Source organism: Palaemon carinicauda, chromosome 28, assembly GCF_036898095.1.
Source record: "Palaemon carinicauda isolate YSFRI2023 chromosome 28, ASM3689809v2, whole genome shotgun sequence".
NCBI classification, from domain to species: domain Eukaryota; kingdom Metazoa; phylum Arthropoda; class Malacostraca; order Decapoda; family Palaemonidae; genus Palaemon; species Palaemon carinicauda.
Genome location: NC_090752.1, coordinates 2299593 through 2325402, shown reverse-complemented (window position 1 = coordinate 2325402; position 25810 = coordinate 2299593). Strand labels below are relative to the sequence as shown.

The window sequence follows — 25810 nt, the reverse complement described above, 5'->3', positions numbered from 1 at the left end:
CCTGACCACAGATGGCGCTGGTGAGTACACCCCCACCTGTATAGCGATCGCTGGCGTATCCCGACCGTAGATTTCTGTCGGGCAACGGAGTTGACAGCTACATGATCATCGGGTAAGATTGATATTGAAAATGTCATTGCTAACAATTACTGTAGGGTCTATTGTGGTGAGTCGTCTTAAGTATATTGGAGTCACTTTTACCTAGGTAGTACGGACTCCTATATTCAAAGAAGACAATATCATGTAGTTATAACTATTTCAGTTTATGGTGCTCATATCTGTATATAATGGTACTAAGATTTAAAATAGACTTCAATAAGATCAAGGACTGAAGATATTAGGTTATTATGGTGTTTTCCTTCAAATTTAAATAAATTTTGATGGTGTAATATACCATCCAATGTAAAAAAAAATTATTGATAAGGTTAGGTTTACATTTATAATCAAGGCAAAACTATGAATGTATATGTGTGTAGATAATGAATAAACTACAGTATAAAATAAGTAGAAGTGAGATTTATTCTGGTCCACAATGGCCATAAATCTACATCAATGTCATCCCTCAAAACTGGGACCTTTTTTCTGCTTCACTATCTTGCGCAATTTTCAATATTCTTCCCACCTTCTAAAATTTAAAAACTGCAGCCTATTGGAGTCATCTGTTACACAATAAGTATAGTTTTGTGTAACCTTTTCATAAATTTTCTATTCCTGACAAACTTGGTTCAAAGGTTTAAGGTTTAAAGGCCACTTATGAATGGCAAAGGCAAGGGACAGTGATAATGCCCTAGCTAGCTTGACAATATCCTTCAGACTGACCATATATACATAAGATCAGTACCCAAGCTCCCTCTCCACACAAGCAAGAACCAGGGAGGGCTAGGCAACGGCTACTGACGACTCAGCAGGTAGACCAATAGGCTCCCCCAAAACCTCCCCTTCTTAGCTCACAAAGATGGTGAGGTTGCAGACACTACAGGAAACTCTTAAACTTGAGCAAGTTTCGAACCCCAGTCCAGCATATCGCCATAGAGGGATGTTTCCAATTGGCCACCACAACCCTATACGTTTTATAATCGAAAAGATTTGTAACATTTTGCAATGGTTGCATATCTTAACCCTTTTACCCCCCAAGGACGTACTGGTACGTTTCACAAAACTCATCCCTTTACCCCCATGGACGTACCGGTACGTCCTTGCAAAAAAAACTGCTATTTACATTTTTTTTCGCATATTTTTGATAATTTTTTGAGAAACTTCAGGCATTTTCCAAGAGAATGAGACCAACCTGACCTCTCTAAGACAAAAATTAAGGCTGTTAGAGCAATTTAAAAATGTTATTTTCATTAGTAAAATAAATTTTTGAATATACTTACCCGATAATCATGTAGCTGTCAACTCCGTTGCCCGATAGAATTCTACGGAAGGGATACGCCAGCGATCACTATACAAGAAGGGGGTGTACTAACCAGCGCCACCTGTGGCCAGGTACTGCAGTACTTCTTGTTGACACCACCTCAATTTTTCCTCGGTCCACTGGTTCTCTATGGGGAGGAAGGGTGGGTCAATTAAATCATGATTATCGGGTAAGTATATTCAAAAATTTATTTTACTAATGAAAATAACATTTTTCAATATTAATCTTACCCGATAATCATGTAGCTGATTCACACCCAGGGAGGTGGGTGAAAACCAGTGTACATGTATATCAAGAAGCTAAGTATCCCGTATTTCATATTATCAGTTATTCAAAATAACAATGAAATTATAAGTACCTGGTAAGGAAGTCGACTTGAACCATTACTCTGCCTTTAATAAGTTCGTCTTAATTACTGAGCGCAGCGTTCCTCTTAGGAGGCTGAACAACCCTAAGGTGCTGAAGTATAAAGGGCTGCAACCCATACTAAAGGACCTCTACACAACCTCTAACCTAGGCGCTTCTCAAGAACGAATTGACCACCCGCCAAATCAACTAGGATGCGGAAGGCTTCTAGCCTACCGTAACAACCCAAAAAATCAACAATAAAAGCATTCAAGAGAAAGGTTAAAAAAGGTTATGGGATTAAGGGAATGTAGTGGCTGAGCCCTCACCTACTACTGCACTCGCTGCTACGAATGGTCCCAGGGTGTAGCAGTTCTCGTAAAGAGACTGGACATCTTTGAGATAAAATGATGCAAACACTGACTTGCTCCTCCAAAAAGTTGCATCCATAATACTCTGCAGAGAACGGTTCTGTTTAAAGGCCATCGAAGTGGCTACAGCTCTCACTTCGTGGGTCCTTACCTTCAGCAAAGCAAGGTCTTCATCCTTCATGTGAGAATGAGCTTCTCTAATCAGAAGCCTTATATAATACGAAACTGCGTTTTTGGACATAGGCATCGAAGGTTTCTTGATGGCACACCATAAGGCCTCTGATTGTCCTCGTATAGGTTTTGACCTTTTAAGATAGTATTCTAGAGCTCTGACAGGGCAAAGAACTCTCTCTAGCTCGTTACCCACCATGTTGGAAAGGCTAGGAATTTCGAACGATCTAGGCCAAGGATGTGAAGGAAGTTCATTTTTACTAAAAATCCGAGCTGTAAGGAACATGTTGCTGATTCGGATGTGAATCCTATGTTCCTGCTGAAGGCGTGAACCTCACTAACTCTTTTGGCTGTTGCAAGGCAGACGAGGAAAAGAGTTTTGAGAGTAAGGTCTTGAAAGAAGCTGACTGGAGAGGTTCAAACCTAGGAGACATAAGGAACCTTAAGACTACGTCTAGATTCCAGCCTGGAGTGGACAATCGACGTTTTTTAGAAGTCTCGAAAGATTTAAGGATGTCTTGTAGATCCTTGTTGGAGGAAAGATCCAAACCTCTGTGGCGGAGAACTGAAGCCAACATACTTCTGTATCCTTTGATCGTAGGAGCCGAAAGAGATCTAACATTCCTAAGATGTAACAGGAAGTCAGCAACTTGGGTTACAGAGGTATTGGTAGAGGAAACTGCATTGGCTCTGCACCAGCTTCGGAAGACTTCCTACTTGGATTGATAGACTCTACGAGTGGATATCCTCCTTGCTCTGGCAATCGCTCTGGCTGCCTCCTTCGAAAAGCCTCTAGCTCTAGCGAGTCTTTCGACAGTCTGAAGGCAGTCAGACGAAGAGCGTGGAGGTTTGGGTGTACCTTCTTTACGTGAGGTTGACGTAGAAGGTCCACTCTTAGAGGGAGAGTCCTGGGAACGTCGACCAGCCATTGTAGTACCTCTGTGAACCATTCTCTTGCAGGCCAAAGGGGAGCAACCAGCGTCAGCCGTGTCCCTTCGTGAGAGACGAACTTCTGAATGACTCTGTTGATGATCTTGAACGGCGGGAATGCATATAGCTCGAGATGGGACCAATCCAGCAGAAAAGCATCCACGTGAACTGCTGCTGGGTCTGGAACTGGGGAACAGTACAAAGGGAGCCTCTTGGTCATGGAGGTGGCGAACAGATCTATCGTTGGCTGACCCCACAAGGTCCAAAGTCTGTTGCACACGCTCTTGTGAAGGGTCCATTCCGTGGGGATGACTTGATCTTTCCTGCTGAGGCGATCTGCCGAGACGTTCATATTGCCCTGAATGAACCTCGTTACCAGTGAGAGGTTTAGATTTCTTGACCAAATGAGGAGGTCCCTTGCTATCTCGTACAGCTTCCTCGAATGGGTCCCTCCCTGCTTGGAGATGTATGCCAAGGCTGTGGTGTTGTCGGAGTTCACCTCCACCACCTTGTTTAGCAGGAGGGACTTGAAGTTCATTAAAGCCAGATGAACTGCCAGCAACTCCTTGCAGTTGATGTGAAGCGTTTCCTGTTCCTTGTTCCATGTTCCCGAGCATTCCTGTCCGTCCAAGGTCGCGCCCCAGCCCGAGTCTGATGCGTCCGAATAGAGATGAAGATTGGGGGTCTGAACCGCTAACGATAGACCCTCCTTGAGAAGGATGTTGGTCTTCCACCACATGAGAGTAGTCTTCATCTCTTTGGTAACAGGAATAGAGACCGCTTCGAGCGTCATATTCTTGTCCCAGTGAGCTGCTAGATGGAATTGAAGGGGGCGGAGGTTGAGTCTCCCTAACTCGGTGAACAGGGCTAACGATGACAGGGTCCCTGTTAGACTCATCCACTGTCTCACCGAGCATCTGTTCCTCTTCAGCATGCTCAGAATGCACTCTAGGGCTTGGCTGATTCTTGGGGCCGACGGAAAAGCCCGAAAAGCTTGACTCCGAATCTCCATTCCCAGGTAAACGATGGTTTGGGAAGGAATAAGCTGGGACTTTTCTAAGTTGACCAAAAGACCCAGTTCCTTGATCAAGTCCAAAGTCCAGTTGAGACTCTCCAGACAGCGACGACTTGTGGGGGCTCTTAACAGCCAGTCGTCTAAATAAAGGGAGGCTCTGATGTCCGCCAAGTGGAGGAATTTCGCAATATTCTTCATCAGTCGCGTAAACACCATAGGCGCCGTGCTTAGGCCAAAACACAGGGCTTGGAATTGGTACACAACCTTTCCAAAAACGAATCTCAGGAAAGGTTGGGAGTCTGGATGTATAGGAACGTGAAAGTAAGCGTCTTTCAGATCCAACGAGACCATCCAGTCCTCCTGCCTGACCGCTGCTAGGACCGACTTCGTCGTCTCCATAGTGAACGTCTGCTTGGTGACATAAGCATTAAGCGCACTGACGTCCAGCACCGGTCTCCAACCTCCCGTCTTCTTGGCCACCAGAAAGAGACGGTTGTAGAAGCCCGGGGATTGATGGTCCCGGACTATCACCACTGCCTCCTTCTGTAACAGGAGCGACACCTCTTGGTGTAACGCTAGCCTCTTGTCCTTTTCCTTGTAGTTGGGAGAGAGGTTGATGGGAGAAGTGGTCAGAGGGGGATTGCGGCAGAATGGTATCCTGTAACCCTCCCTTAGCCACTTGACAGACTGGGCGTCTGCACCTCTTCTTTCCCAAGCTTGCCAGAAGATCTTGAGTCTGGCTCCTACTGCTGTCTGGAGAGGAGGAGAGTCAATGTTTGCCTTTCGAAGGCTTGGGACCTTTCTTGGACCTGCCCCTGAAACCGTCTGGACGGGTACTTCCTCGGCTGGGGGCTCTGCCACGAAAGGGCGGAATAAATCTTGTAGCAGGAGTATCGGCCACTGGGGTGCGGTAAGTTCTAGGAACCGAAGGAGCAACCTTAGACTTACGTGCTGAAGAGGCCACAAGGTCATGAGTGTCCTTCTGAATAAGAGCCGCAGACAATTCCTTGATAAGGTCCTCAGGAAACAGGAACTTAGAAAGCGGAGCAAAAAGTAACTGAGACCTTTGACAAGAGGTGATACCAGTGGAAAGGAAGGTGCAAAGTTGTTCCCTTTTCTTGAGTACTCCCGAAACAAACATGGAGGCAAGTTCGCCGGAACCATCGCGAATTGCTTTATCCATACAGGACATGATAAGCATGGCCGAGTCCTTGTCAGATGGGGCAGTCTTCTTGCTCAAGGCCCCCAGGCACCAGTCGAGAAAATTAAAAATCTCAAAGGCGCGAAAGACTCCCTTTAAGAAGTGGTCTAAGTCAGAAAAGGTCCAGCAGACCTTAGAGCGCCTCATAGCAGACCTTCGTGGAGAGTCAACCAAACTTGAGAAGTCAGCCTGGGCAGAGGCAGGGATTCCCAAGCCTGGTTCCTCTCCTGTGGCATACCATACGCCCGCCTTAGAAGTCAGCTTAGTAGGTGGAAACATGAATGACGTCTTCCCTAGTTGCTGCTTGGACTGCAACCAATCCCCTAACATTCTCAAAGCTCTCTTAGAAGATCTAGCGAAGACGAGCTTAGTGTAGGCAGACTTAACAGGTTGCATGCCTAGAGAAAACTCTGATGGAGGAGAGCGAGGGGTAGCAGAAACAAAGTGATCCGGGTAAACTTCTCTGAAAAGAGCCAGGACCTTGCGAAAGTCAATGGAGGGTGGTAACGACTTGGGTTCCTCCACGTCAGAAGAGGGATCATCCAGGTGCGCAGCTTCCTCCTCAGAAACCTTATCACCTGAGGGTTGAGAAGCGAGAGGTAAAGTTACAGCGGTATGCTGAACGGCAGAATCCTGACAAGCGGGTGCATATACACTTGCGGATTCATCCTCAAGTCTCTGTTGAAGAGGATGAGGGCTGGTAATGACAAAGTCATGAGGCTGGGAAGAAGGAGGCTCTGCGGGAGTCTGGGGAGCAAGCGTGGTGAGAGGCGACTGTAGTAAAACCTGAGGTTCAGGCTGCAAAGACTGCTCAAGCTGAGGAGAAAGAGGTAGATGCATGCGTTGAGGTGGCTGACTCATTGCATGAGGTTCATGTCTCAAGAGTTGCGCTTGCTTCAAGGGTTGAGGTGGCTGCGCAGTAAGAGGTTCCTGTCTCACGAGTTGAGGTTCTTGAGGTGGGTGCTGCGAGAGTTGAGGTGGCGGCTGCGCAGAAAGAGGCTCCTGTCTCACGAGTTGAGGTTCTTGAGGTGCTTGCCTCGAGAGTTGAGGTTCTCGCCTCGAGGAAAGTGGAGGTATCAGCTGCGAGAGCTGAGGTGGCTGCCTCAAGGATGGCAGAGGTTGTCGTACCTCAAGAGGTTGCTGCCTCGAGGATGGTCTTACTGCAAGAAACTCTTGCCTCAAAGGTAGAGGAGGTTGTAAGGCATAAGACTCCTGTCCCCATTGTTGAGGAGGTTGCCGCGTGGTAAGAGGTTCCTGCCCCAAAGAAGGTGGAGGTTGCTGCACAACGCTGGTATCTGGCAACTCCCAACGCGGTAGCTCACGCATGGAGGTAGCTTGAGGAACCTCAACTTCGTACGTCTGGCAGACTGGACTGCGTAGAGGAGGAGGAGCGCTCGCAGGAGGAGGTGTAACCTTCTCTGCCCGAAACTCACGCATCAATACCGCAAGCTGCGACTGCATAGACTGCAGCAAAGCCATCTTGGGATCAACAGACGTTGAGGTCTGTTGAGGCAGAGCCTTAACAGAAGTTGAGGTCTGTTGAGGCATCGCCTTACCTCTCTTAGGAGGCGTGCAGTCACCTGATGACTGCGGCGAGTCAGAGCTAGCCCAATGACTACATCCGGGCTGTAGAACTCGTGCGGTCTGGACTTTACGCTTAAGAGGTCTTGAGACCTGAGTCCAGCGTTTTCTCCCCGAAAATTCTTCGGCAGACGAGGAAAATAAGGGCTCAATCGTCTGAGAGTGGAAGTGACGATCTCTGTAAGATACGCCCGCAACCACCGAGGATACTGCTGTGCGCCGATCAAGGCCTGCCGAACCCTTTTGCCCTTCGACATTGCTTCTCCCCTGGGCTTGGGAGCTTGCAAGAGGTCCCGGACTGGGAGGACGACTGGCACGCACAGAAGTACCCTCACGCACAACACTGACACTGACACTAGCACTCGGCACAGCACTGGCACTACCACTTCCCACTGCACTTTTCACTTTAAGTTCCTTGACGTCTGCCAAGAGGAACTTGTGGTCACTCACTACCGACTCCACTTTATCACCTAAAGCCTGAATGGCACGTAAAACATCAGACATATCAGGCTGAGCACAAATAGTAGGATCGGGGGTAGCCACTACAGGGGGAGGAAAAGGTTGAGGATCATGGGGTGAGGAATAAAGCGAAGAGCGAGCCGAACTCCTCCTAACTCTCTCTCTCTCTAACTTAGTGGTATACTTGAGGAATCGAACAAAATCAAGTTCCGAAAGTCCGGCGCATTCCTCACATCGATCTTCCAACTGACAGGATTTTCCCCTACAGTCGGAACAAACGGTGTGAGGATCAACCGAGGCCTTCGGAATACGCCTAATACAAGTCCTACATCGTCTTTGGGGAGGAGCTTGAGAAAGGTCGGACATCTTGAATCAAAGAACAGTCAAGGGGGAATTCCAATTAAAGCAAAATATCGTTAACCATTAATCAAATCAATCTAAAAGCTATCTAAGCTAAGAGACAAGTTTCCTGTATAGCGAAAGCTGAAATCTTAGAGCAATACTTCACCAAAAACCGTGAACAAGACTCCAAAATTATAAGCGTATCCATGTAGGTCTTGCCGGAAGCACGACAGAGGAAAAATTGAGGTGGTGTCAACAAGAAGTACTGCAGTACCTGGCCACAGGTGGCGCTGGTGAGTACACCCCCTTCTTGTATAGTGATCGCTGGCGTATCCCTTCCGTAGAATTCTGTCGGGCAACGGAGTTGACAGCTACATGATTATCGGGTAAGATTAATATTGAAAAAAAATATATACTGCAATATGTGCTTGAAAAAAAATAACCCCTGGGGGTTAAGGGTTGGAAATTTCCAAATAGCCTGGGGATAAAAGGGTTAATACTCAAGACTGGGGATACTTCCAATATCTAAAGGTGGAAGAAGGAATTAAACTTGGCAACTCAATACCATTGGCTGGTAAGGACTACTAAAGAAGCAAAATAATATTTGGAAAAAATGTACAGTACTATACTTTACAGAGAATGACAGACAACGATTCCAGATGAAAATGAACCAGATTTACTTAACTAACTGATCTGTATAGAGGGAAATGGTGGAGATGCAATGTGAAGCCATTTTGTCGATGGACTAAACTCGTGACTATCAAAGTGAAGCCCCATTATTGCAATATACTGTATATTTTTCATTAGGCCAGAAGGAAACATTAGTACAGTAGTGCAGTCGCTAATAAACAGTCATAGCTGGTAAAGACTGGTAGAGAAGCAAAAAATAACTGGAAAAAAATGTACTGTACTTCATAGAGAATGAAAGACAAGGATTTTTGATGAAATTGAACCAGATTTACTCAACTGATTTGCATAGAGGGAAATAGTAGAGATGCAATGTAAAGAGATTTTGTTGATGGACTTAACTCGTGACTATCAAAGTGAAGCATCATTATTGCAAGATACATTTTCTACTAGACCAAAAGGAAATATTAGTAGTGCAGTCTCAGATTAATATACATTCTGGGGGTCTACCATGTCTGTATAGACCTAGAATCCATCAACTGTCAGAGATATACCTAGAATTAGTCATATATTACGACCCTTCAAGTATTACATACACCAAACAGAACTTATTTACATTTATTGGAGGACAATTATCTGATCTGTATATATTTCACTTCTGTTTATATAAAACATCTTCAAATTCCTAAACACCAGCTGTACTAATTCCTGTTTCTTATGTAATCTTAGCCTTTTAACCTGAGAACTTTATTCATCATCATTATTACTAGCTAAGCTACATCCCTAGTTAGAAAAGCAGGATGCTACAAGCCCAAGGGCTCCAACAGGGAGAATATCCCAGTGAGGAAGGGAAATAAGGAAATAAATGCACTATATATGAGAAGTTATAATAAAAAAAAAAAAATCCTCAAGTACAATACCAACGTTAAAATAAATCTGTAATGCATAAACATTGAAGAGAGTATCATGTTAACCCATTCCAACATTACCTAAGTACTGTACACTAATAAAAGGATTTCAACCATGAAATTACATACTGTACTCAAATTTTTGTGATGTTTATATTAAAACCATTCCTACCTTTATCAACACATTGTTCCACCACGTGTTCGAGATGATTCTGTCACGTTTCCGGATGATTCTGCCACGTCTTCGAGATGAATCTGTCAAGTTTTTGGGACGATTCTGCCACGTGTTCGAGATGAATCTGTCACGTTTTAGGGATGATTCTTCCACGTGTTCGAGATGATTCTGTCACGCTTTTGGGATGATTCTGCCACGTGTTCGGGATGAATCTGTCACGTTTTTGGGACGATTCTGCCAAGTGTTCAAGATGAATTTGTCACGTTTTTGGGATGATTCTGCCACGTGTTCAGGATGTTTCAGCCACGTGTTCGGGATGAAGATACAAAGTTCTTCCAAATTAGGCACTTATTATAAAACCACAACAAAGGGGTACTTCAGGAAGGCCCAATAGATTCTTGTTTCTTCAGTGGTTCTCTTTCCTGAAAATAAAAAGTCCGAAATCTTTATTCATCTCAGAAGGAAATGTAAATTTGCATAATTAAAAATGAATGGTATTGATTGAAGATGCAGAATGTTACAATATTTGAAACAAGACCGTAGGCAATTAAATACTGTATCTCTAAATAGGAGCTAGGTTCAGTAGAACTTGAAACAGAAACCAGGTTAAATTAAGTTGGACAGTCAAGCTTCTACAGACAAAAGCAACATGAACATCAATGAGTTTCATAGAAATAAACCATACTATCAAGATGGGCATATAATATGACAAATTCGGAGATAATTTGTATTTTTCCTAACCATACAAACCTTAGCTATTTAAATAGGGTATTACTTTTGGCGTAGCTAAAACGACGAGCCATTAGATTTTTAACGAGGGTTAATTACCCCCCTCGCTAGTTAGCGGGGGGTATGGGAGGGGTAGCTAGCTACCCCTCCCCCCTCACACACCGATGAACTGATTCACTTCGCTTAGAGGTAGGACTTCACGGGGGACAGGGCTAGCGGGCAAGTATGATTAAATAGCTAAGGTTTGTATGTTTAGGAAAAATACAAATTATCTACGAATTTGTCATTTGTTCCGTAACCGAAATACAAACCACACTATTTAAATAGGGTGACTTAACACTTAGGAAGGGTGGTAAGTCCCAGCCTTACTGGCTTTGGCTTTGCCCGGGGACTCCGAATCCGAGTGTCCGAGTGTGTAGCACTCGAGATAAGGAGTCCCTGCACCTCGCAAATCCCTTACTCTGCAAGGAACGTGCAGCCTACGTAAGCTTGTGTGTGAGGGAATGAAGTGTGACTCGTCCTAGGAAGTTGACCTGGAATCCTTTAGATGGAATTCTAGGATAGGACATTCCCAATACCACCTCGTCAGGGTATGGGGGACGCGACAGTATTATCTCAATACTAGGAACACAAGGAAGCATGGTTTACCTCCAGCGGTTTGAGGTCAGCTGTGCAGAGAACCCAGGATGCTGCTTTCCCTAAGAGAGGGGAGGATGAAGAAAAGAGTAAGGGCCAGGCATACTTTTTCATTCACGCAGACTAAAACAGGGTAATAATGCCCTCAACCTTCTGCTACTTGTCCATTGAGGAGCCTGAGGTTTAGACCAGCTGTTGTGCAGCCACCACAGGGCCGATAGAGAACGTATCGAGCCTCCTGTGGGTCACGTCTTGCAGGTAGTGGGCTGTGAAGGTCGTTTGACACTTCCAGACCCCAGCTTGTAGAACCTGCGTCACTGAGTAGTTTCTCTTGAATGCCAGGGACGTAGCGATGCCTCTGACATTGTGCGCTCTAGGGCGACGTGACGGAGGAGGGTCTGGATTCAGGGAATGGTGAATGACCCTGCAAATCCATGCTTAGATGGTGTTCTTAGTGACCCTCCTCTTCGTCCTTCCTGTGCTCACAAACAACGCCCGCACTCGAGGACGGGCTGCAGCTGTTCTCTTAAGATAGAGCCTCAGACTCCTCACTGGGCACAGTAGGAGATGGTCTGGGTCATCTATTACAGAATGGAGACTCGAAATCCGGAAGGAGTCGAACCGTGGAGACCTGACGACTCGAACCACGTTCCATGGAGGAGGTCTCACTTCCGACTGAGGGCAGGTAAGCTCATAGCTTCGTATGAGTAGAGAAAGTACCAGCGAGGAGGAAAAGTCTATTCCTTTCAGCCTGAAGGCTAAGCTTAAGGCTGAGCGATAGCCTTTCACTGCCGAGACTGAAAGGCGCATTTCTTCCCCCAAATACACAAGAAACTCCGCTATTGCTGGAATAGTGGCATCGAGGGGAGAGATACCCCTTCCACGACACCAACCACTGAAGACTCTCCACTTCGCCTGGTAGACCCCTTCAGATGACTTTCGCAGGTGCCGAGACATCCTTTTCGCAACTTGTTGCAAAAAGCCTCTCTCTGTGAGGAGATGCTGGATAGTCTCCAGGCGTGAAGCCGAAGCGATGCTACGGCTCTGTGGAAGATGTTGCAGTGTGGTTGCTTGAGTAGCTCGTGTCGTGGAGGAAGTTCTCTCGGGAGTTCCGTCAGGAGCTGCAGAAGGTCCGGAAACCACTTTGCGTGATGCCATAGCGGAGATATCAAGGTCATTAAAAGGTTGACCGATATTCTGGTCTTGTTGAGTACCCTCCTCATCAGACAGAATGGGGGAAATGCGTATACATCGATGTTGTCCAACCGTTGTTGGAAGGCATCTTGCCTGAGTGCCTTGGGGTTCGGGACTGGGGAGCAGTACAGCGGAAGCTTGAAATTCAAAGTTGTCGCGAACAGATCCACCGTCGGGGAACCCCACAAAGTCAGGACTTTGTTGGCTACTAAACGATCCAAAGACCACTCGGTACTCACTATCTGGGATGCCCTGCTCAGACTGTCGGCGAGCACATTTCTCTTGCCTGGAATGAAACGAGCTGATAGTGGAATCGAGTGGACTTCGGTCCATCTCAGTATCTCTACTGCAAGATGGGATAGCTGCTCTGAAAAGGTACCTCCCTGCTTGTTGATGTAAGCCACTACCGTGGTGTTGTCGCTCATCACCACCACGGAATGACCAGCCAGGTATTGTTGGAACTGTTGAAGTGCCAGGAATACGGCCTTCATTTCTAGCACATTTATGTGGAGGCACTTTTCTGATTCTGACCAGAGGCCTGAGGTCCTGTGGTTCAGAACATGGGCCCCCCACCCTTTCTTTGAGGCGTCCGAAAACAGCATCAAATCCGGGGGGAGGACGAGAAGATCCACTCCCTTTCGTATGTTCTCGTCTGTCACCCACCACTGAAGGTCCGTCCGTTCCGCAGGACCCATAGGGACCATGACGTGCGGGTAATCGTGTCCTTGATTCCACCAGGACTTGATTCGCCATTGCAGGGATCTCATCCTGAGTCGACCGTCTGGAACTAGACGGGCCAGGGAAGAAAGGTGACCGAGGAGACATAACCACGATTGGGCTGGGAGTTCTTCTCGTCTGAGGAAAGGATCTGCGACCCTCCTCAACCTTGCTATCCTGTCGTCTGATGGGAAGGCTTTGTGGAGATTGGTGTCCAATATCATGCCTAGATATACCAGCCGCTGAGTTGCAAGCAAAGAAGACTTCTCGAGATTTACAATGATCCCTAGATCTTGGCAAAGTCCCAGAAGCTTGTCTTGGTGTCGAAGAAGAGTCGACTCCGAGTCTGCCAGGATCAGCTAGTCGTCCAGATAACGGAGGAGACGGATGCCGATCCTGTGTGCCCACGAAGAAACTAAGCCTTTAGCTGCATCGGGAACCATAGTGGGGGTTTGACCTAACTCGTCGGAAACCCCTGCCACAACAACGTCGACGATAGACAGAGGATCAACCTCTGCTACCATCGGCGACTGTTTGACAGCAGCTCCCAACCTGATTATGTCAAACAGGGCTACCTTGGAGGGCGAAGCCTGAAGCCCCAAGGAAGCCCAAAGCATTGTTATCAGAAATATCCTCCCCCGGGGGAGGAGGAGGAGGAGCTGCCTCGCTATGGGAGGCCACTCCCTCTCCTGAACCCCGAGGTTGGTGAACGTAAGTACGACCTACGCTATCACTCGACGGCCTCTCGGGAGAGACCGATCAAGTGGGAGTTTCGGAGGAGGTTCGGGCTACGGAAGAAGAGTCCTTGGGATTTTCTCTCTTTAAGGAAACCCCTGGAGGAGAAATATCCCGTTTGGACTTCTTCTTCCGGCGCTGGGAAAACCTCTCCCACTGGGAGGTAGATCACTCCCTACACTCACCTCATACTTTATTTCTTTCACACTGTTGGCCCCTGCAAAAAGAACACAAGGTGTGCGGGTCTGTGTCCACCGCCGACATATATGTTCCGCAAGGGCGGTCAGGTAAGCCGGGACACTTCCGCATGGTAGAGGCCAACTTCCAAACACACTGAAAAGAAAAAGCAAAAAACAAAGATCAAAGGCTGTCATATAAGCGAGGGTGGGAGCAGACACGTCTGATCATCACCCGAGCCAAAAGCAAAGTGAGCTAATCACAGGTGTGTGAGGGGGGGAGGGGTAGCAAGCTACCACTCCCTACCTCCTCGCTAACTAGCGAGGGGGTAGTAAACCCTCGTTAAAATTCTAATGGCTCGTCATTTCAGCTACGCCGAAGGTAATACCCATGTTAAATACAGTAGCGTGGTTTGTATTTCAGTTACGGAACAAACAGGGGAGAGGTCGGCCATATTGAATTGGTAAGAGAGACCAAAAACATAAACAAAGGTTAAATTACATAAATTAACCCCAAAACAAAAAGATTTCAAGAAAAAGTGAAAAGGAAATCAATTATGCGAAAGCCCAAACTAAAAAAAATGGAGTACATCACCAAATAACTGTCCAAAAGAGAGTAAGTTTCAAGAGAATTTCCAATGGTTCCAGCCAGCAATGGCGGCAGAGAAGATCTGAAGGGTTTGATATAATTCGACCTGTCTACCGCGAAGGCGCTAGTGTACACCTGGCATATCTGCGATAGCCGTGAGATTTTGAATTTCTGCCGGGCGTCTAGGGACTTTAGCCATTCTTATATAACCAGCGGGTAAGTTTTATGTTTAAAAACAAATCCTCAAGTACAATACCAATGTTAAAATAGATCTGTAATGCATAAACAATGAAGAGAGAATCATGTTAACCCATTCCAACATTACCTAAGTACAGTAATTAAAGGATTTTAACCAAAAAATTACATAATAAAATTTTTGTGATGTTTATATTAAAACCAATTCCTACCTTTATCGACACATTGTTCCACCACGTGTTCGAGATGATTCTGTCACGTTTTTCGAATGATTCTGCCACGTGTTCGGGATGATTCTGTCACATTTTTTGGATGATTCCACCACATGTTCGAGATGAATGACACGTATTCGAGATGAATCTATCACGTTTTTGGGATGATTCTGCCACGTGTTTGGGATGAAGATACAAAGTTCTTCCAAATTAGGCAATTTCTATAAAACCACAACAAAAGGGTACTTCAGGAAGGCCCAATAGATTCTTGTTTCTTCAGTGGTTCTCTTTCCTGAAAATAAAAATGCCGAAATTTTTATTCATCTTAGAAGGAAATGTAAATTTGCATAATTAAAAATGAATGGTAATAATTGAAGATGCAGAATGTTATAATATTTAAAAAAAGACCGTAGGCAATTAAATACCACATCTCTAAATACCTCTAAATAGGAGCTAGGTTAAGCAGAACTTGAAACAGAAACCAGGTTAAATTAAGTTGGACAGTCAAGCTTCCGCAGACAAAAGCAATATGAACATCAAGGAGTTTTATAGAAACAAAACATACTATCAAGACGAGTATATAATTATGTACAAAACAAATCTGTGTATCCTATCATCATTGTGCAAGTGTAGAAAAGAAAATGTACCACGGATCAAAATGTGATACAGTACAATGATACAAAAAGGCTAGACTATACTTCAAGCATAATATTTATTGACTTTTCTTTTTATTTTCTCCTCTTACTGTACAGCAACATCTATTTTCTTTAACTTATTAAGACAGCTATATCCTAATGAAGTTTTATATAATGCACTCAACATACCGAAGGACCAGGGGAAACAGGAACCTTAGGAACTGATTTGGTATCATCCAAAAACAGCTCCTACGCTTAATATCTATACCATTCTCCCTTTCAATAACACGACAATTCAGTATTTTTCCTAACGTATACAAACCTGCAGCTATTTATTAGGGATTATCCTTTTGGCGAAGCTAAAAGTAGCCTTAAGACTTTTAAAGGTTAAAGGTGTCTGGTTTCAGTTCCAGTTCCATCAGAATAGATGCTCACCAGAACGTCAGCCGGGCAAGCCCAACCCGCCACTGTGGTGCCCTACCACAGCAGTAGCCTCCCCAGTAAACAGCTTAAACTCACGGCCCTGGGCGGGGATCGATCTCTTGCCACGCGAATGCGAGGCAAACACGTTACCACTGTACTAGCGAGGTAAAACTACCCCACTGCTAGTTAGCGGAGGGGGGAAGTAAAAGGGGTAGCCGCAGTTGCCGGCCACACCTCCCACACACACACACACTCGTGTAGTCCGGTCGCTTTTTATTGCAGACAGGACTTCTTTGGGGATAGGAGATGGCAGGCCAATTTTTATAACCTGCAAATTTGTCATTTGTTCCAATACTCATACAAATCTTACGCTAGTTATTAGGGATGACTCAACCCTTAGGAGGGTGGAAGTTCAGACCAACTGGCTGGTCTTTGCCCCGGGATTTTTCTCTACTTATTTCGCACGTAACAGAGAGAAACCCTGATACCTCGCTAAACTAAACATGCAAAGCACGGTTAGCGGCCTGAGCAATTCTGGTGACTATGGGATGCTAGCAGTGTGGCTAGTCTAAGGAAAACATTCTCAGAAACGTAGGAATCTTAGAAGTAACCAGAGGCGTTACCCAATCCCACCTCGCCCTGGGTTATGGGGACGCAACACGTATATCTATGTATACCAGGTTACACAAGGGAAACGGTTATACCTGTAGACAGTGGAGGTCAGCTTTGCAGAGTACTGTAGGAGCTGTTTTCCTGTGGGGATGAAGATGAAAGTAAGAGCCAGTCATTCTTTGTCAATCATCCCAGGCTTATCCTGGGTTAACTCTGCCCTCACCATCTGCTACATGACTATCAAGGAGCCTGAAGCGTTATAAACCATTTATTGTGTCACCACCACAGGGGCATTGGAGAGTGTCTCCATGTTCCTGTAGGTTACGTCTTCCAGGAAGTGGGAGGTGAAGGTCTGTAACACTTTCACCCAGCCACTGGCATGGCCTGCATCACAGAGTAACTGTTTGTAAATATTAGGAGCATATTCCTACCCTTAATGTTATGAGCTCTAGGTCACCTCTTTGAGAAAAAGGATAAGCCTTAAATGTCCAGTCCATGACCTTGTGGATATCAGTCAAGAATGAGTTCCTGGTGAGCCGCCTTTGGCCTTCCTAGGGTTGCCGAAATAAGCCGAACCCTATGAGCGAGCTATTGTATCTTCCTCTAGGTAGAACCTCAAGTAAATCACTGTTTAAGATTTCCAGTCCGAAGGGCTTGAACCTGGGGTCCGAGCTGTCTGGAAAGAAGCCGGATGTTACTCGGTTCCTCGTCGCGAATGAGAGAAGTTTGAGGGCGACTCATAGAGTATGCCTACTCTTGTGGCTAAGGGTAAAACCCGGAGAGAACTGTCCTCGGGATCAGGTGAGTATCTGCTGTCTAGGAATCCTGGGTCATTAGGGGAAAACCCCCAAGATCAAAAGAAGCAAACCATGCCCTGTGGAGGGAATTTATTACGCTGCTCTGGGTAGGTAGGCTCGAACTCTGGACGAAGAGCAACGACGGTGACATGGATGAAAGGTTTAGCCTTTCGGTCTGGAGGAGATGCTCAAGGAATAAGCAGTGGCCTCCCATCGACGGAGGTTATTTACAACGACAAAGGATTTACACCTGTCGAAATCCAACACTCCACAGTACAGAAACCTGTGCAGCTGGCTGTGATCATAGGAGGTGAGGGCTTTGTAGACATGACCAAATGACACGTCAATGAATTACTTAGACTGCCAATCCCACCGCTAACTGACCTAGACTTCAAAGACTTGATGGAGTCGGCGAACGAAGAAGACGAAGAAACGCAGCAAGAAATAGAAGTTGTCGACCAAACTGGCTCGACGTTGGAAAGGCTCGCCAAGCTCTGCAACCTGGCTAAGGAATTGCAAGAGGGGTATTACGAATGGGATGAGGAAATGGTTCGTTCTGTACAATTCTGCAAAATGGTCGACGAAGTCATGAATCCCTATAAGATGCTCTTTGAATAGAAAGAGAAGCAGCGGCAGAGACTGACGATCACAATATTTTTGCAGCCATGCAAAAAGAGGCAGTTCCTGCTGCTGCTACTATGGTTGCATCTTCGGAAGTAATGGAAGAGGTGTTCCAGGAAATGGCACCGCCATCTGAAGACACGTAAAATACAAGCGTCTGCTACACAATAAACGTCATCATCACCTTCATCGTTATCATTTATACTGCCTAGTAAATTCATCACCATCATTTAAGTTTTACTTCTTCTTTCATGGTAAGTACAGTTACAACTTTTATTTTCTTTTAATCTTAAGTGTTACTGTACAGTATTACCTGTACACTATTACAGTGCAGTAAGGTCATATTGTATTATATAATTATTACTGTATGTATACTTTTTTTTTAATTTAACGCTTGCGAATCATATATAGCTACATGTACTTTCCTGTACGGTACAGTAACCTCTCTACTGTAAGGTAAGCTTATCAATAGCCTACTACTGTTATTTCATATTGCTTGACAGGTGTCCCTGTTACCAATAGAGTATAGGGTAGGTTGTTAACAGTACAGGGAGGGTTTTAACAAATCCCATATACGCGTTGAACAATTAAATAAATACAGTGTCCGTACTTCACGGAAATTCAAGTATCGCGGCCAGTCTTGGAGCCTATCTACCATGTTAAACGAGGAGTCACTATATCACAATTACCTATGATTCACATCACTTCCCTCAAATGGTTTTGCTCCGCACTAACTCGCTTCGCTCGCAAAATAAAAATGATCTCATTGCTCCGCTGTTCTGGCAAGCGGTACTGAAAGTGCTGCGCATGCCATCTCCGTGGGCCACTAATAAAATAACATACTCACCATGATTCATCTGAGGTCACTCAAAAGATCTTTACCCGCAGTGACTTACTTAGCTTACAAATAAACGTTACCTCACCGCTCATCAGTTCTGGCAAGTGGTACGTGGATGAGCTACGTACATCAATAATTGTGGGTAATTATTTCAGGGATAATTTTCATTTTCGGATGAGCAACAAACAATACCTATACAGTACTGTATAATGAACAGAGAGAGTTTTACATGTAATCGACGACCAAAAGGATGAAATTACACTAATTTTCAAAACAAACTCCCTTACAGGAGAAATATTCTTGTGGCGGTATTTATGCTGGAATTGTTATGGCATGGAAAAACGGGGATTTGCAAAGCAATATCCAGGAACTTACGTAGCCTATAAATAATTAGAAGCTCTTACTAGGTTAAAGGAGCCAAATAATGATTAGGTAATACAAAAAAAATAATAATATCAAGCTGACAAAGACGAATGCAAACAACTCATGATCAGTAACCCAAAATCACTCCCTAAAGTGAATAATTGACTCTAAATATTGAAATACACATTTTATTCGGATCGATACCCAAGTGATTTATATTATGAAATAGATTTCACATTTTAGTTGATCGATAAGTCTGTTACCGTGCACCAGCCCCCATTACTCATACAAGAATAAGGCCAAAATAGTAACTACAAGTCTATTCTTATACCAAATTTCAGTTTGGCTGAAAATTAAAATACATATTTTTCAAAACATAGTTCAATACATCGAGGTTAAACTTAAAATTTAATAAAGCGCTTTACCATAGCCTACCCTCTTGGATAAAACTAATAGCTACTCACTCTGCATATTACACCTAAATAGAAATACGGATACTTATAAGTAAATCTGGTTTACTTCAGCCAAGCAGGACCAAATAGGATTCTTATAACGAGATTAGCCTAGGGTACAATGACAGCAAGACGTATTAGCTAACATAAAAATCCTACATTTCGAGTCTTGCAATAACTGCCACTACTTAATACCTTTCACAAACGACTAAATTTGATTTGAAAATGTATATATACTGTATACCTTCTCACCGTAAAAGATAATAATAAAAAACAGCTATTTCACGCCACAATGTTTACAATGGACATTTTTGACAGCTCCTCCTTCTTCGTGACGTCAGCAGACGACAGTCGACTGAAGTGGTCAAGCGAGAATTTACAGTATACTGCTTGAAATTTCTATTTATTTTTTCCTAAATACGAAATTAATTTAGCAAAAAGAAAAATATGCTTATAATAATTACAACATAAAAATATTATATGCATTTCCTGTAATTTTTACGCATTTTAAAATATGTAACTCACATTAAACTATGGACACCTAGGTAAAAAATTATTTATAATGAAGAATTTTCGTAATTATAGCTACCCTAGAATTATTAAAATCAATCTATATCTATCCTCACAGTAGCATAGATTTTCATGAAAATTTAATAAACAAGAAACAAACAAATATTAGAAAATGCAGGTCGTATTAAGATATTTCAAAGTTGATAAAATTTTGGCCATACTTTTTTTTTTTTTTAAACCTCGCTATATAACTGAACCTGCCTGGAAGTATCCTTGTTCTCATTCACTAAATAGTAAAGAGACAGATACTTTTCATCCCATTAATAAATGCGTCCTTAATCTATGCAAAAAAAATAAATATCCGTTAAACAAAGCAAATCATATACAAATAAACTTTACACTCACAAGGGTCGCCATTTGCAAAGATAGTGGCTAGTTGAAGGATAGCAATATGCATTAAAATGTCAGCTGAAATTTTATCTAAATTGATAGATTGAGAAATCTGTTTTGAACAGTAATAATCCAGGGACATCTATTGTTGTATAGATAGATGAACGTAGTCAACTCTAAACTGTACTACTACAGTAACCCCCTACATTTTAAAATTTGAAATTTCTAATCCCTGCTATTTTTAAACAGGAATTGTCTATATTTCTACGTTTTCTAAGTTTGATATAAGATAACAATAGCTTCAGCAAAGAGATAAAGATAAAAAATATATATTTAGCAAAGAGGAGTTATGTTGGCTAGCGCAAAGAAGGACATACAGTAGACATGGTGTTTTATTGCCTCTGTCTAAAACATTTCTTACTTCTACGTACTGTATTTTAAGGGCTAACTTTCTGGTCCTATATCCTATACTGCAGGGAGTCCTATTCCCTACAGGACCCCCACAGTCATTTTATCATGTTCGTTCGAAAGCATTCAACATTTCAGTCCATATATTGCTCGTCTATTATAAAATCCATATTATCGAAGCTCTTAGAAAACCAAAAAGTCTTTAGTTTCCCCTTGAAAGCCTTAATATCTTGTTTCAGATATCTAGTTATATATATATATATATATATATATATATATATATATATATATATATATATATATATATATGTGTGTGTGTGTGTGTGTGTGTGTGTGTGTCCATTAATGACTTATAGGTCTAATATATGAATCCCTCCCTGCTTTACATATACGTGATCATGCCCACGGCTCTATACAGATAGAAGCATATAGGCCTACCAAAGTAACAGGCAGAGAGAGAGAGAGAGAGAGAGAGAGAGAGAGAGAGAGAGAGAGAGAGAGAAAGAGAGAGAGAGAGAATTATACGCAGTTCGCATTTCTAAGCAGGGAAATTATCTATATCTTCCAACTGAGGGTTTTACTTAATAAACTTAATATTCGAAGTGTGTATAATCTTCAGTAGACTGATAAATTATTTGTATTATAAAATTGACTTAAAAATGTATATTGGTATGAATTTATATATGAATTATCATTTACATTCTTCATTCAATATTACCTAATTTATTATAAAATAGTAGTGTACGCAATCCGTCAAAGTGGCGGATAAATATTCAGATAGATATGTACACACGCATACCCCTTTCTTCGGGGTATGACTATTCCCTCTCCTAACTATATATATATATATATATATATATATATATATATATATATATATATATATATATATATACATATATATGAGAAGGAAGAGAAGACGATGGATTGACGAACATAGAAAGTTTGCGGGTATGGACTGGCATAGAAAGACCATAAACAGAAGAAAGGGGAAGGGCGTGTCTGTGGACATTGTTTTTCAAAGTACAATTGTTATTCCCTTTTTTTTTTTTTTTTTTTATATTCTTGTACTTATATATCTTCCGTTCAACTATGACCGGTATCCAGTGTCCTTGACTGACCGCCGGTAGACCAGTCCTCTACTGGACTCCAAAACCGGATTCCAGGGGCACTGCTGGAGCCTCTATGGAATCTGTACTTTTTTATTTGATCAATTCCAGAAAACTATAAAATCGCTATTTTTATTCAATTCATTTATAATAACAATAATATTTCCAGGGGCACTACTAGAGCCTCTATGATATATATATATATATATATATATATATATATATATATATATATATATATATATATATTAATCTAATCATTTCCAGAAAACTATAAAATCGTTATTTCTATTTAATTTATTTATAATAACAATAATATTGCACCCAGACGATTTTATTTATTCTTTAAAATTCATATTTTCAATATATTGATGTTTTCATGGGCACTAACAAGTCATACTTTTTTTTAAATTTGATCAGTTTAAAAAACTACAAAATATTTGTTTTCATATGATCTATCTATGATAACAACACTGTTGTTCCCCAAAACAATTTTATTAATTCTTTAATATTCATATTTTCAATTTATTGACGTTTTTACGGGCACCTACATGTCACAAATATTTACTGATCATTGATATTAATTCAGACAAATCAACAGGATAATTTGGCAATAGATATTGATAGAAGAAATGTAGAAAGGTAGCAGAAGGTAGCCGGTGGGTAGGAGCATGACGTAAGGTAGGGAGTGTTCCCCCAAACAATTTTATTAATTCCTTAATATTTATATTTTCAATTTATTGACGTTTTCATGGCCACCAAGTCACAAATATTTACTGATAATTGACATTGATTCAGACAGAGCAACAGGATAATCGAACCTTAGATATTGATAGGAGAAATGTTGAAAGGTAGCAGAAGGTAGCTGGTGGGTAGGGGCATGACGTAAGGTAGGGAGTGTTCCCCCAAACAATTTTATTAATTCCTTAATATTCATATTTTCAATTTATTGACATTTTCACGGGCACCAACAAGTCACAAATATTTACTGATAATTGATATTAATTCAGACAAATCAACAGGATAATCGAGCAATAGATATTGATAGAAGAAATGTAGAAAGGTAGCAGAAGGTAGCCGGTGGGTAGGAGCATGACGTAAGGTAGGGAATGGATGGGTAGTAGTGGGGTACTTGGTTCTTGAATAACTAAGTGGAGTTGGTGAGGAATGCTGTGGTCGAGTCTCCGAAGAGCTCGTCGCATCCACAGTTAGCTTAGTCTGAGAGAAGAAGGCAGTACGGTCTGTTGATATTCATTGGATGAGCGATTTTGTTAGTTATAGATATTGTATAATCATTCTTTTATCATATATAAACCCGTTTTATTTGTTGTTTTAGTTTTGTGCAGTCTAAGTGATCCCAAGGTTTAACCTGTTGTGAGTTACAGTTCGAGCTTGGTGTCATATAAGCATTATTCACTGGATAAACGTTTTTCCTAGTAATAAATATTGTATAATAGTTCATTCATCATATATAACTACAGGAATTCATCTTATAAACCCGTATTATTTGTTGTTTTAGCTCTGTGCAATCTAAGTGCTCCCAAGGTTTAACCTGCAGTGAGTTGCAGTTCGTCCTTGATATCAGATAAGCGTTATCATGTGCCCTATCTTGTGACAACTTTTGGAAAAATCGAAATAATATATTCTCCCAATACACAGCAACCTTTCAATCTATGATAATCTATGCAATATATTTTCTCAAAGGAGAAATTTAATAATTCATTATGTTTTTGAGAAACTAACGATAAATATGATTTTACAGAGAAAGCAAAATGACTACGAAAGACATTTTTGTACATAATAATATTCCCAAGTGGATTGAAGATAATAAGAAGTTTTTCTTACCGCCGGTATGCAACAAGATGATGTAAGTATGCAAGTATAAAAAAAACAAGAATTCTATTCAAATGATTAGTTCAAGAAACCTTGAAAATATAGTATTAAATTTTCTGTCTTCAACTGTGATTATATTATTTACAAATAGTTATAATCAAATGATTAGTTCAAGAAACCTTGAAAATATAGTATTAAATTTTCTGTCTTCAACTGTGATTATATTATTTACAAATAGTTATAATCAAATGATTAGTTCAAGAAACCTTGAAAATATAGTATTAAATTTTCTGTCTTCAACTGTGATTATATTACCTTGAAAATAGTTAAAATCAAATGATTAGTTCAAGAAGCCTTGAGAATATGGTATTATTTCTTTTCTGTCTTCAACTGTGATTATATTATTTGGAAATAGTTAAAATCAAATGATTAGTTCAAGAAACCTTGAAAATACAGTAATATTTTTTTCTGACTTCAACTGTAATTGTATTATTTGAAAATAGTTATAATAAAATTATTTGTTTAAGAGGCAGTGAAAATATAAGATTATTATTTTATTTATTCCACTGTAATCATATTATTAAGAAAATAGTTCTAATCAAATTATCAGTTTAAGAAGCAGTGAAAATATAAGATTATTATTTTATGTATTCCACTGTAATCATATTTAAAAAATAGTTCTAATCAAATTATTAGTTTAAGACGCAGTGAAAATATAATAAAATTATTTATGTATTCCAGTGTCATCGTATTTTTTAAAAAAAATAGTTCTAATCAAATTATCAGTTTGAGAAGCAGTGAAAATATAAAATCATTATTTTATGTACTCCACTGTAATCATACTATTAAAAAAAATACTTCTAATCAAATTATTAGTTTAAGAAGCAGTGAAAATATAAAATCATTATTTCATGTACTATACTGTAATCATATTTAAAAATAGTTAAAATCAAATTATCAGTTTAAGAAGCAGTGAAAATATATGATTTATATATTTGTATTCTACTGTAATCATATTTTTAAAAAAATAGTTCTAATCAAATGATCAGTTTAAGATGCAGAGAAAATATACGATTATTATTTTATGTATTCCACTGTAATCACATTAAAAAAATTGTTCCAATCAAATTATCAATTTAAGAAGCATTGAAAATATATGATTCTTTTTTTTTTCTGTCTTCCTCTACAATCATATTTCAAAGTACAATATCGGCTTATGAAAAAATCTATAACACACACGACTAAATGAATTCAAACTTTAAACTCTCCAAATTCATAGTTCACTGAACAAATAAATACTCATTTTATATCACGTGATAATAAAGTTTTATTCTATTTAAATAAATGATTGAATACGGCCTAGCTCTTACCAGACACGCCCCTCTCTCAACCAATAGCAGCTCTACCAGAACGAGTTTTGGAAGGTTGCCAGTTAGCGAATTTTAACCCAGCTTAATTTCATCAAATAAATGGCGATTTTATATGTAATTTACAAGCCAAGAATTGAATAAGCTAATTAAATGGATCAAATAGAGAGAGAGAGAGAGAGAGAGAGAGAGAGAGAGAGAGAGAGAGAGAGAGAGAGAGAGAGAGAGTGACCTTGTGTAGTTGACATAAGGAAGTAAACAGTATTGTTGATATACGCTTTGCAAACAATGTGGTCATAACAACGTCTCTCTCTCTCTCTCTCTCTCTCTCTCTCTCTCTCTCTCTCTCTCTCTCTCTCTTTCACATACACAATGTGTGTGTATGCGCGCACACAATATATATATATATATATATATATATATATATATATATATATATATATATATATATATATATATATGTGTGTGTGTGTGTGTGTGTGTGTGTGTGTGTAATCAAAGTCTCTCTCTCTCTCTCTCTCTCTCTCTCTCTTGTATGTGTGTATGCGCACACACAAACAGAATAATTGAATAAGTAAATAAATAAATATATATATATATATATATATATATATATATATATATATATATATATATATATATATATATATATATATATATATATATATATACATACATAATTAAAGAGAATCTCTCTCTCTCTCTCTCTCTCTCTCTCTCTCTCTCT

General features: G+C 41.2%; 1 protein-coding gene across 2 annotated transcripts in view; it reads left to right on the top strand.

Moving 5' to 3' along the window:
• The first annotated feature begins 23006 nt into the window (after window positions 1–23006).
• The window catches only part of LOC137621974 (3-hydroxyanthranilate 3,4-dioxygenase-like), a 17485-nt gene continuing 14681 nt past the window's right edge, over window positions 23007–25810 (top strand). The window contains exons 1-2 of one of the 2 annotated variants that reach the window (XM_068352472.1): window positions 23007–23122; window positions 23646–23750. In XM_068352472.1, coding sequence (XP_068208573.1) covers window positions 23656–23750 — 95 coding nt within the window. In that variant the 5' untranslated portion in view covers window positions 23007–23122; window positions 23646–23655. Of the gene's footprint in view, window positions 23154–23645; window positions 23751–25810 lie in introns of both variants that reach the window. The other variant, XM_068352471.1, reaches the window with a different exon arrangement.